This window comes from Oryza brachyantha, chromosome 6 (genome assembly GCF_000231095.2).
Source record: "Oryza brachyantha chromosome 6, ObraRS2, whole genome shotgun sequence".
Taxonomy (NCBI): Eukaryota; Viridiplantae; Streptophyta; class Magnoliopsida; order Poales; family Poaceae; genus Oryza; species Oryza brachyantha.
The window spans coordinates 16,291,015-16,303,251 of NC_023168.2; the positions used below are offsets into that span (position 1 = coordinate 16,291,015).

General features: G+C 44.8%; 1 protein-coding gene across 1 annotated transcript; it reads left to right on the forward strand.

Annotated features, from left to right (window-relative positions):
• The first annotated feature begins 483 nt into the window (after positions 1 to 483).
• Positions 484 to 3,260, forward strand: LOC102711359 (putative cellulose synthase A catalytic subunit 11 [UDP-forming]). The gene is given in 8 exon segments (XM_006657047.2): positions 484 to 551; positions 748 to 1,031; positions 1,116 to 1,470; positions 1,542 to 1,674; positions 1,751 to 1,875; positions 1,964 to 2,177; positions 2,256 to 2,879; positions 2,881 to 3,260. Coding segments are annotated over 8 exon segments (2,112 nt in total). The 3' UTR covers positions 3,190 to 3,260.
• Positions 3,261 to 12,237: the final 8,977 nt, after the last annotated feature.

Genomic DNA, 12,237 nt, shown 5'->3' on the forward strand with positions numbered 1-12,237 from the left:
ATTAGATCTAAATCTATTTCACACTTTATAGACATAAGTAAAAAACCACTCTTTTCATTCTAAAATATAGCTAAGGGAATTAATAGATGCTATCTTTGCTGATTCCTCACTTCTTCAGCACGTACATAACGATTTTCTCCTTTGTAGTATCCACTTTGTCTGTTACTACTTGCCTCAAGCGGTAGATGCTGCAGAGAAGCAGCTTGTCTAGCTAAGTTGTTTCTTTCACTAAGGCTACCTCGCAAACACCGTAACAAGCTAGCTCGGCATCTTAATTATCATTTAAAGAAGGATACATACTTGGAACAGAATTATATATGATTCAGGATTGGATTTGACACCGTTGTACAGATATTCAGAAACCAGTTTGAAGAGAGTTTTGCTTGCTGTTGGCCAGATGCTAACATCCAAACTCATCCTACTGAAATGATTTCATGTATCAGTAAATACTGAATTCTGAATAGCATACCTGTTAGCTTCGAGATGGACGGAGAGGTCCCAGAGATTTTGCCTGCAGAATGCCCTGATCCTGAGCCTGCATCTCCAGAAAGGTGAGAACTGAAAATCATGTCAGTCATAGCATCAATCCCCGCAACGCTAAACCATTTATATGATAATTATTCAGATCGGTTCTGCGAACAGGTGATCAAATTAGTAACATGATAAAGATTTTCCGATCAATTACCTTGCATATGATTCATTTTTACAAGATTGAAAAAGATGAAAATTTTGCGGCCGTGTTCGCAGTGGTGACGAGCCTCCTGAGCCTCTCAGCAGCAAGCTGCCAGTACCGTCCGGTGAGCTGAACCTGTACCGCGCCGCCGTCGCGCTCCGGCTCGTCCTCCTCGCCGCCTTCTTCCACTACCGCGTCACCCACCCGGTCGCCGACGCACGCGCGCTGTGGCTGACGTCCGTCGCGTGCGAGATCTGGCTCGCCGTGTCATGGCTGGTCGGCCAGCTCCTGAAGCTCTCCCCGGTCAACCGCGTCACCTACCTAGACAGGCTCGCGTCAAGGTCGTACCCTCTGCCCTGTTTCTCCGACGAGTGATCACCATGGCCGGCCGCCGCCATGGGAGCGAGGTGAGATTACTGGATTACTGCCCTCCTGCATGCAGTGCAGGTACGAGAAGGAAGGGAGGCGTCGCGGCTGGCGGGGGTGGACGTGTTCGTCACCGCGGCGGACGCGGGCAGGGAGCCCCCGCTGGCGACGGCGAACACCGTTCTGTCGGTGCTCGCGGCGGACTACCCGGCTGGCGGTGTCACCTGCTACGTCCACGACGACGGCGCCGACATGCTGGTGTTCGAGTCCCTCTTCGAGGCGGCGGGCTTCGCGAGGCGGTGGATCCCCTTCTGCCGCCGCCACGGCGTGGAGCCGAGGGCCCCCGAGCTCTACTTCGCCCGCGGCGTCGACTACCTCCGCGACAGGACCTCGCCGTCATTCGTCAAGGACCGCCGCGCCATGAAGGTACGCAAGCGATCCCGCCGACCACCTTCCCGTCGACGCCATGCACGCATCGCATCAACGGCGTGCCTGACTGAATCTACGAGGAGTTTAAGGTGAGGATGAACCACCTCGCCGCGAGGGCGCGCAAGGTGCCGGAGGAAGGGTGGATCATGTCGGACGGCACGCCGTGGCCCGGGAACAACCCGCGTGATCACCCTGCCATGATTCAGGTGACCAAAATCTCTCCATTGTCACCTCCTCTCTTGATCAGCTTGTCGCCATTTGATCGAGCTGGCTCTTCCTCAGGTGCTTCTTGGTCATCCTGGCGACCGCGACGTCGACGGCGGCGAGCTCCCGCGTCTCTTCTACGTGTCGCGGGAGAAGCGGCCGGGCTTCCAGCACCACGGCAAAGCCGGCGCCATGAACGCGCTGGTGCGTGCCGCCTCCGACACTGCCTACCCGTGGCACCTTGGTCTGGTTTTCCGATGAACCGCTCGTGAATTTGGTTTGGTCGGTGCAACTCCGGGTTTCTGCCGTGCTCACCAATGGCGCCTACGTGCTCAACCTGGACTACGACCACTGCGTCAACAACAGCAGCATGCTGAGGGAGGCAATGTGCTTCTTCATGGACTCGACGGCCGGGAACAGGACGTGCTTCGTCCAGTTCGCCCTGCGACACGGCGGCGCCGGCGATGTAGACGACGACGACAACGGCAACTCCGTCTTCTTCGCTGTAAGAGATCGCAGCAGCTCACGAACATCTGGATGGATGGCGTGCTCTCGCTGATTCTTGCTCATCGATCTGGTTCAGATAGAGATGAAATGCCTCGATGGCATCCAGGGCCCGGTGTACGTCGGGTCCGGCTGCTGCTTCAGCCGGAAGGCGCTGTACGGGTTCGAGCCCGCGATGGCTGACGACGGCCACGACATGGAGACGGCGGCGAACTGGACGATATGCTGCTTGAGGAGGGGGAAGAGGACTGGCGCGACGAGGAGATCCAGGTCCGCCGTGCCGTTGCTGGACTCGGAAGAGGACTCCGATGAGCAGGATGAGGAGGCGGAAAGGAGGAGGAGGAGGCTGCGTGCGTACCGCGCCGCGTTGGAGCGGCACTTCGGCCAGTCTCCGGCGTTCATCGCGTCGGCGTTCGAGGAGCACGGACGGCGCGGCTGCGGCGGCGGCGGCGGCTCGCAGGACGCGGCCGTGGCAGGCGCTCTGCTCAAGGAGGCCATCCATGTCGTCAGCTGCGCGTACGAGGAGAGGACGAGATGGGGCAAAGCGTTTGGGTGGATTTACGAAGGCGGCGACGGCGCCGCCGCCGCCGGCATGGCCACAGGGTTCAGGATGCACACCCGTGGGTGGTCGTCGGCGTACTGCGCGCCGTCGCGGCCGGCGTTCAGGAGCTACGCGCGGGCCAGCCCAGCGGACGTCCTCGCCGAATCTGCTGGTGCCGCCGACGAGCGTGCTGGTGGCGAACCTCGCCGGCGTGGTGGTGGCGGTGTCGTACGGGGTGGACCACGGGTACCAGTCGTGGGGCCCGCTCGGAGCGAAGCTGGCGTTCACCGGGTGGGTGGTGGCGCACCTGCAGGGGTTCCTCCCGGGTCTCATGGCGCGGCGGGACCGGGCGCCGGCCATCGTCGTGATCTGGTCGGTGCTCTTCGTTTCCGTGGTGTCGCTGCTCTGGATCCACGTCGCGTCCTTCTCGGCGTCGCCGGCGCCGCCAACAACGCAGCAACCGATCTTGTGAGGCAGAGTTACGAGGGATTCAATTACCCCTATTTACCCCTATTTATAAATTTAGATGGATTGTGTTTTGTTTCTCGGAATTGCTAACCTTCTCCCAACAAAAAAAAAAAAAAAAAGACTACGCCATGGCATCTCATCGGACCGGATGCTTAAAAATAAAACGGGGTAACGTCGATGATTTCCTCGGCGACGTCGCTGGATTTGCCCGGAATAAGTCCCGACTCGCACGGCCACTTTTGCGGTTTGCTCCCTCTCCGTCTCCGAACCAAAATATGTTCATCTCGATCGATCACTAGTACAGTAGTACTCGTACAATGCTCTCGTTTTTTCAAAAAATTAACGTATATAATTTTTTATATATGTTTAATTTTTTTATATAAATATATAAAATTATAAGTAAAATAATTAGTAATTATAAATTTTTAATAAATATATATTAAAAAATATTTTTAATATATATTTAATTCCTTGCCGCACCGCCGCACTCCCCCGTGCCGCCGTCGATACCTCGACGCGGCGCCGCCGTCGCGTACCTCGTCACCTAACCGCCGCTGCTCCTACCTCACCGACGATGCGCGGTTCCTGCTTGGTATCATCGGCCGCTATCGTTGATACCACGCCGACGCACGGTCTCTGCTCGGTCTCGCCGTACAGTCACTGTTGATACTTCTCCGCCGACGATACTTAACCGTCAGACCATATGGAACAACATGTAAAAAATATATTTTTTACACCGGATGATACCATATGGGACAAGTGTTGATACCACTTAGTATCACAAGATATCAAATGATACCAGATGATAACTGATGGTATATCTGAGTATAAAATTTGGTATCATTAGGTACTTAGTGGTATCACATGATACCGAAAGGTATCACATGATTCTAGCATGTATCAACAAGTTATAATTTTTACACTGGATGATATCATATGGAACAAGTGTTGATACCACTTAGTATCACTAGGTATCATATGATACCTGATGGTATAAAATTTGGTATCAGTAGGTACTTTGTGGTATCAAATCATACCAAAAAGTATCACTTAATTTCAGCATATATACACATGTTATAATTTTTACACCGGATGATACCATATTGATACTTGTTGATACTCGTATCAACCAGTGTAAATTTTGGTATTCAGTGTAAATTTCGGTATTCAGTGTAAATTTCGGATGACTACAGACTTCTCCTTCCTCCTCTGACGAACCCACCGTCGTCCGGTAGGCTTTTCCGCAAAAAAGAATCCAAGAACATGTGCCTGTTGTACTTACCTTCTTTTTTTTTGAAACGAAGCGAGCAAAACATTACATTTATATTAAGGAGAAGTAGCTGTACCTACCTACCTGTCGAACAGCAGGATGGCTGTATAGAGTGGTGTTCTACGCTCCCCTCGATTCGATCAAGATCGCAGTTCGCTACTCGCATACAGCGAGGCTTGGAACCTGTCGTTCGACTCAAAGTTAGGTAAGATGCATGCGGCTTCATTTAACTTTCCCGTTCGAACGGAACCCCGTTTCGTAGTTTTTCCAAAAAAAATGCAAGCCTCCAATCTCCTCTGCTCAGTAAGAGCAAGTTCAAAAATATAGCTAACTTCCGGCTACAATTTATTAGTCAATTTATATAATAGCTACCTACAAAATATATACAACCATGTTCTGCTTATCGTACGCACATTGTGTTTGGAGTCCCTGCTACAGCTGACTATAAATCTGTAGCTCATTGTTCTTTTTTTTCTTCTCTTATCTCTTTAAAGTATGTTTATAGTTAGTTTATAGTTTGTTATTGTACCTGTTCTAATATAATGGCTGATACGTGGACGTATATATCAACCATCCTATTAAGGTGAATAGTTACGTCAGAAAATCTCAATTTCTCTTAGAGCAGGCACATAACAGGCTACAAGCCAGTTATAAAAATATTTTAAAGAGATAAGAGAGGAGAGAGAAGTGGGCTATTAATTTATAGCTAGTTACAGCACGGACTCCAAGACGTAACGTGTGTATGATATGTGGAACCATGTATTAATGTTTTTTAGGTAATTATTGTATGAATTGGTTATTAGATTGACTATAGATGAATGAAAGTAGTAGTTGGCTGTTCTATTTGCTCTTATGGTTTACTTACTTGCTCGTCAAGCCAACATCGCTGTCCAACCAATGCCCAGCGCATGCGATTGCCATGCACTAACCACGAAAGCTGCAATGAATTTAACGTTCAAAAATTCGAAAGCAAAATCCTCAATAGGGATGGTTTTAAAACCGTCACTCGTTGAATTAAGGAAAGATTATAAATGCAATGTAGGGATGATTTTGCCATGGTTTCACCGTGATAATCACATGGTTTGCCGCAAATACCATGTGGTTTGAATGGAAAACCATCGCTCGTTGAAGTAAGAAAATTTAAATCAGGATAAATTTCACCAAGTAAAACCGACTGTTGCCACTATTGGCCCGATGATAAGCTCAATTATTGTGATTACTACTGCGACAACTGACACAGTTTTGTGAACCATAACCATTTCGGTGAGCTCAGTGCATATTGGGTGATAGTGATGACAATCCCAACCAATTAGGTATTGGGATTGGGCTAGTAGGGTAGGGTATGATAGGAGAGGGAGAAGAGGGAGTTCCCCTCGTCTTAGAGGGCTAGTCACCACTAAAGATGTAGGGTTGACGGCAGGACAATAAATTAGTGTTGGTAGTAAAGACAATTCAGAGCTATTGGTTAGAAGACAAGGACGACGGTGAGCCGCCAATTACAATGTTGGCGGCCTAAGAGCAAGGTTAATAGGACGCCCGCTGCTTACTCCCATGTATATCTAGCTCAGCAAGAGATAGCTTATAGCTAACAAAATATAACAAGTTGCCTCTAAAGATGTCAGAGTTCTGAGCAGGAGTACTATTTAATGCATGCATGCTAATAGTAGCTGTTGTGATCAACACTAGCATGTATATCTATGGGCATTTTGTTGCACCACACATACATCACATCAGAGCTAGATAAATGGAGAGAGAGGGGAAAGGTGCGACGTGAGAGAGGGAGGGCTGCGACGTGAGAGAGGGAGTCACGGGATGCGATCTGGCTAGGGGCGACGGGCTGGGGGCCTGGGGCTGACGGGCTTCGTTGGCACACGGCGCATGGGATTGATCTGCTTCGAGCGCACGAGATCGATCTGCTTTGCTGTGGGGCTCACAAACCGTGTATTTTACCACTCATCTCAGCTGCAAGCGGGCGCTATCGGCAGAAAAGATACGTTATAGCCGGGCGATAAATTTATCGCTTGCTCTCCTCTCTTTGGTTATCATTGCTCTTCCACGTAGGAAAAAGGATGAGTTGGCAATTTTTGCAGCTAGTGATTCAGCCCTACTGTACCTGTTCTAATGAGATGAAGCGAGAAATATGACATGGTAGATCGGAGACACATCTTTTGTAGCTTGATTAGGAGTTGAGGACATGCTTAAAAGGGACAGGTCAAGTGGGTACCGCTAACATTATTGGCGACCTTAAAACTAGATGGAAAAGAGAAGTGACAACGAAGGAGACGAAGGGAGTGGCCAAGTGAGAAAAGGTAGTGTCGATAATGGAGGTGAAGAGAGAGAGGAACAAAGGGTTAGTGTTGACAGTGTTTGGAGGAATCTAAAAGTGATACGGTTGTCTGCAATATATAAGTTATTATTGAAATTTTCTATCAAATTACACTGGGCTTCTTTTTAGTCTTTTCAAATTTGGGGTCAAGGGATGCTTATGTACAAACATTGAATTAGTAGAGCAGCACGCTATAAGCCAGTTAAAAGTATATTTTAAAGAGATAAGAGGAGAGAGAAGAGATGTGAACTACTAATTTATAGCCAGCGGCAACACAGGCTCCAAGGCACCGTATGTGTATGACAGGTAAGACATGATAGTATATATTTTATAGGTAACTATTATATAAATTGGCTATTAGATTGACTATAGATGAACTGGAGTTAGTAGTTGGCTATACTATTGAACTTTCTCTTATAGATATCGGGATTCCTATCAAAATCATTTTGCACACAACTTCCATAAAGCATGATGTCTCGCTCCATCTTTTCGCGTATTGCGTAACTCTCCTAGCCTATCTGCATGCAAACAAACAAGGATCGATCAGCAATTGATTAACAAATGTAATTAAGCAAGCACGTAGCGGGATCAGCCGATCAGGTCAAGGAGAGGTAAAATCGCCGTTGCCTCGAGGAAGCTGGCTGGAGTACTGGAGTTGGTATAGCTACAGCATATTATGAAATTAATGATCTTTATCATCAGCGAGCTAGGTGCGGCCATGGCGGCGATGACGATCGACGAGCACGGTCCACATGAACACTAGCATCGTGTGCCATCGTCGTCGACGCCATGGAAAGTGGATAACCCCGACGGGAAGAGACGATGTCTCGCAGGAGATGTTGTAGTGACCCTGAGCATGCACGCTCTGCCGTGGCACCGCCATCACGTACATGAGATTTGTTCGAGGGATGAGCCGCGCGCGAGCGAAGCTGAGAATTGGTCGATTACATACAGACAGGGGTGGTAATGGGCTCACTGTTTTTTCGTAAAATTTAGGGTTAATTTGATCCATGCCACTATAAATTTATTGTATTAGAAAAATATTATTACTATATATGATATTGGCTATATGTCACTGTAACCTTATAAAATCCATGCCATCGCCGTCACTTTATCCGCCTATATATGGACCAAAATACCCCTAGAAGTGGGACCCACATGTCAGTTCCATCTTCTTCCTCCACCCTCTCTCCCCTGGCTTCGCGAATTGAACGAAGTGGCTAGGGTTTTGAGGGTGCGCGATGGCCGCTCCGGCGGCAGAGGCAACAGTGGAGGTGGAGTCAGCGGCGAGCGTCTTGACGGTGAGGGATGGGTTCGCGGAGCTGGAGCGACCACAGCTGCTGCTAGCGATGTGCACACGGTTGTACCAGCAGCTCACGGAGCACTTCGGCTCGCTGGAGCGATGACTCGTCGCGCGCTCCGAGACGCTCTGCGCGAAGCACTGCTTCCTCGACGTGCGCACCTCCCACATCGAGGCACTTTGCCGTCGGGAGGGCTCCGTCTCACTCGAGCTCTCTCAGCTCGATTCTCTCGCTAAGAGCACGACAAGCACAGCCAGCTCCAACTCAGTAGGTTCCTTCACCTTCCTGGTGGCAAGGCACAAGGAGGTGGAAGCTCTCCGCACTGAGCTGCTTGATGTGTTCAAGTGCTGCATCGATCGGCAAGGCGATGACCACCGGCTGCTTGACATGGATGCGGCCACGGACAACAGACAAATACATGGTGACGGAGGCTGCCGGAGAAGTAGTAGAGGAGAAGAAAAGAGAGAACGAAGAAATGAGAGTGGGGTGGAAAAACCGATGGCGATGACATGGATTCAATTTTATAAAATCACAGTGACATATAGCCGATATCATAAATAGTAATGGTTTTTTTTAATAAAAAAATTGTAGTGGTATAGATCAAATTAACCCTAAAATTTAAGGGTTGTGTCTAAAATATGGTGAGCTGAAATATTATAGTTGTTTGATTTAAGTAGAGTTATGAAAAGAACCAAGGACATTATCACTCCTGCGTACATGCGCTACAGCTTAGCATTACTAAAATTCTATTAAAATTGTGTTCCTGAGTATGTAATATTTGCAAATAACAGAACTTAAACTTTTGTAAACAGTAAAGTTATGAGACCGACTCCGGTGCATATTACTTGTAGTATAATTTAATCCAGACCGCTGATCTAATTTTATTGGACGATTGTGATTAAATTATACTACTAACAATTTTAGATGTAGTAGATTTCTAACAGGATGATATCGTCTTTTTTTACTGTGATAATAAGTGGTCCTTGTTGGACTTTTTTTGATCCGTGCATAATGTGATAAAAAATAAATATAAATATAATATTAATCAAAATACAAAAATACCCTTTTAAATCAATAGACGAGATTAGTTCTACTAGCAGTATTATACAAGTAATATACAGCGAAGCGTTGCCCTAAAGTTATACGTGCATGAATCTATCATATCATAGCATTGCATCACCGATACTCTCTTCATGGAAATCGCCCTTTCATTGAACATGATCTGCGGTTGGGTAGATAGACTCCCCGCTTAGTGAAAAATTAGGCCCGCTAATCTTGAAACTTTTACTTTTTCCTTGTTTGTTTTGGTGGCACTCTTTTGGAGTACCTACCGGCAGACAAGGTTGTGGTATTGTCTCGCCACGGGAATGAACGCGCTTGCCATTGCATGCAGCGACTGCAGTAGGGAGAGGGGTGAGGCCGGGCCGCGGCCCGCGGGAGGTTGAAGCTCGAGATCGGCACGTCTGCTAGGGCTTAGCACGCTTCGGGCGACTCGGCGAGTAGTAATCATTCGCCGCGTTTCCCTAGATTAGGAAGCCAGCCCGACCGTCGCCACCACGGCGTAGCGGAAGCCGAGCCGGTGACGAGACCGCGTTTCCGCGATAGGACGCTACGATCCATCCATCGTATACTAGTCTGATAGTAGAGCAAGTTTTACGGTGAACCATCGTTCAACTTGGAGCAAGTTCAATAAAACTATCTACTAGTCCCAATTTATCTCTGATCAATTTAATAGCCAATTTATATAATAATTATCTACAAAATATTAGTACAAAGTCCTACATATCATATACACTGTGTTTTGGAGTTCGTGTGCAACTAACTATAAATTAGTAATTCATCTCTCTTCTCTCCCCTCTCATCCCTCTCTTCTCTCCCCTCTCGTCCCTTTAAAATATACTTATAGCTTACTATTATATCTGCTCTTACCGTATTTGCCGCCCGTGCCTCGGCAGCACGGTAGACCATGGATCCCGCAAAAACCACGATAAATTTAAAAATAAAAAAAATATTCAAATCTTGTCGGTAAATTCGGTAACTGAACCTTTTGTCACGGTTACCACGTGATTTTGCGCCAAAATCGTGTGGTTTCGCACGGTAACTGCAGCTAATGCGTGCCAAACAACGCGTGAGAACGGCCGCAGAAACTGTGCGGAGAAGAATATTTAAACATTTGTGAGATGTCAAATGCAAAAAAAATTAAAAAATATGAAAATATACGGAAAAATAAGAAAACTATTTTGTGACTATATTTGTGACATTTAGGACATGTTATAGGAAAACAAGAAAATTTTGACATGATATTTTTTAAATTCTTGACATTGCAACATACACGCTCATATTACATTTCACCAAATGATTCATACCAATAACGAGTAACAACAACTTTATTTTAATTATTGCGTCACATATATACCTACTACCCATTATTACGAACAAATAATAACATGCATATATAATTTTCCTTCATACATATTTTCCCTGTATCCATCATTATATATTTGTATTTCAACATTATGTACAACGTGTACAACACTGTAAATTCTTCTTAAATTTAAACTCAAAACCGTGGTACATACCGTATTGAGCCTCCGCGGGACGGCCGGTTACCGCGGTAAGTTGATCTTGGAGCATTAATACATGGTCTCACATATTATATCCACACTACATCTTGGAGCCTATGCTGCAGCTGGTTATAAATTAGTAGCTCATTACTCTTCTCTCTCATCTCTTTAAAATATATTTATAGCTAGTTTATAGCCTGCTATTGTACCTGCTCGTACTGCACTAGTCCCATATTCACAAGAGTATACTAGTCTCAGGCCCTATTTAGTTCCTAAAATATTTTTTTCTAAAAACATCACATCTAATTTTTGGACAACTAAACAAAGCATTAAATATACATGAACATTAAAACTAATTATTCAGTTACGGGAAAAATCGTGAGACGAATCTTTTAAGCCTAATTAGTACATGATTAGCCATAAGTCCTACTATAACCAACATGTGCTAATAACAGATTAATCACAAAAGATTCGTCTAATTAAACTAAATTTAATACTTCAAACGCATTACCATACTCGTGTTGACGTGACCTTTGTGCCATCAAGTTTTTCAAACTCAACGCAGCCTCACAGTACTGCACCGGTCTCGTATTTTTCTCCCGTTCGAGTTGCTATTTCCAAAAAAACGGAGGCGGTCACTGTTATACGTTCTACGAGAGAAAAAAACACAACATTATATTTATAAATAAAAAATAAAAAATAGTTTATGAATTATATATATAGCAATATAAAAGGAAAGACTCGAAAATAAACTATAATGAAAAAATCAAAATCAACTTTAAAAGTTAAAAAAGTTAAATTTAGGGCTTATATGCATAGATAGAATAAAACGATGAGGCTGAAAATTATAGAGTACCTTTGTCTAAGATTATGTTATTTTCTTTAAAAAATACCAAGAAAAAAATTAAAAATACAAGTCATGGCACACATACAAGGGTTAGTTGGAGGAATAAAATAGTACTAGCATGTAGGAAACTACACTCTCGTTCCAACATAAGTCAATTTTCCAATTTCTACTTTGTCTTATTTAAAAATTTTGTGTGATTAATATTTTTATTATTATTACATGATAACACATGAACAATACTTTACATGTGACTATTTTTTATTTTTTAAATAAAATTTTTAAATAAAATAGATGATCAAACGCTAGATAAAAAAAATCTTTTTTTTGGTCAGAGAGAGTAGTAGATTGCAAAATAAAGTGTTGTATAAAGATTATAAAAATATTTATATTTTGGATCAAATTTTAAAGGACAAAAATGTTATATCATGGGATAGAGGAAATAATAATTAATATTCCATATCTACCCTTCGACCTTTTAGAGTGGTTCATGGGGAGCGATCGTTTGTTTTTAGAAAAAATCAAACAACATATTCCAAACAAAAATTAATTTGTAAATAAAACTTTTATATATACGTTCTTAGCGACTAAAGGCTAAGACTGAAAAATAAACTTTGATGGAAAAAATCCCAAAGTAAACTCTAAATCTAACATTAAAAATTAAAATTTTTGCTTATAATCCTAAACAGAAGCGAAAAGATAAGCACACATCGAACCACGAGAAATGTCCGGACGACTCCAATTCAA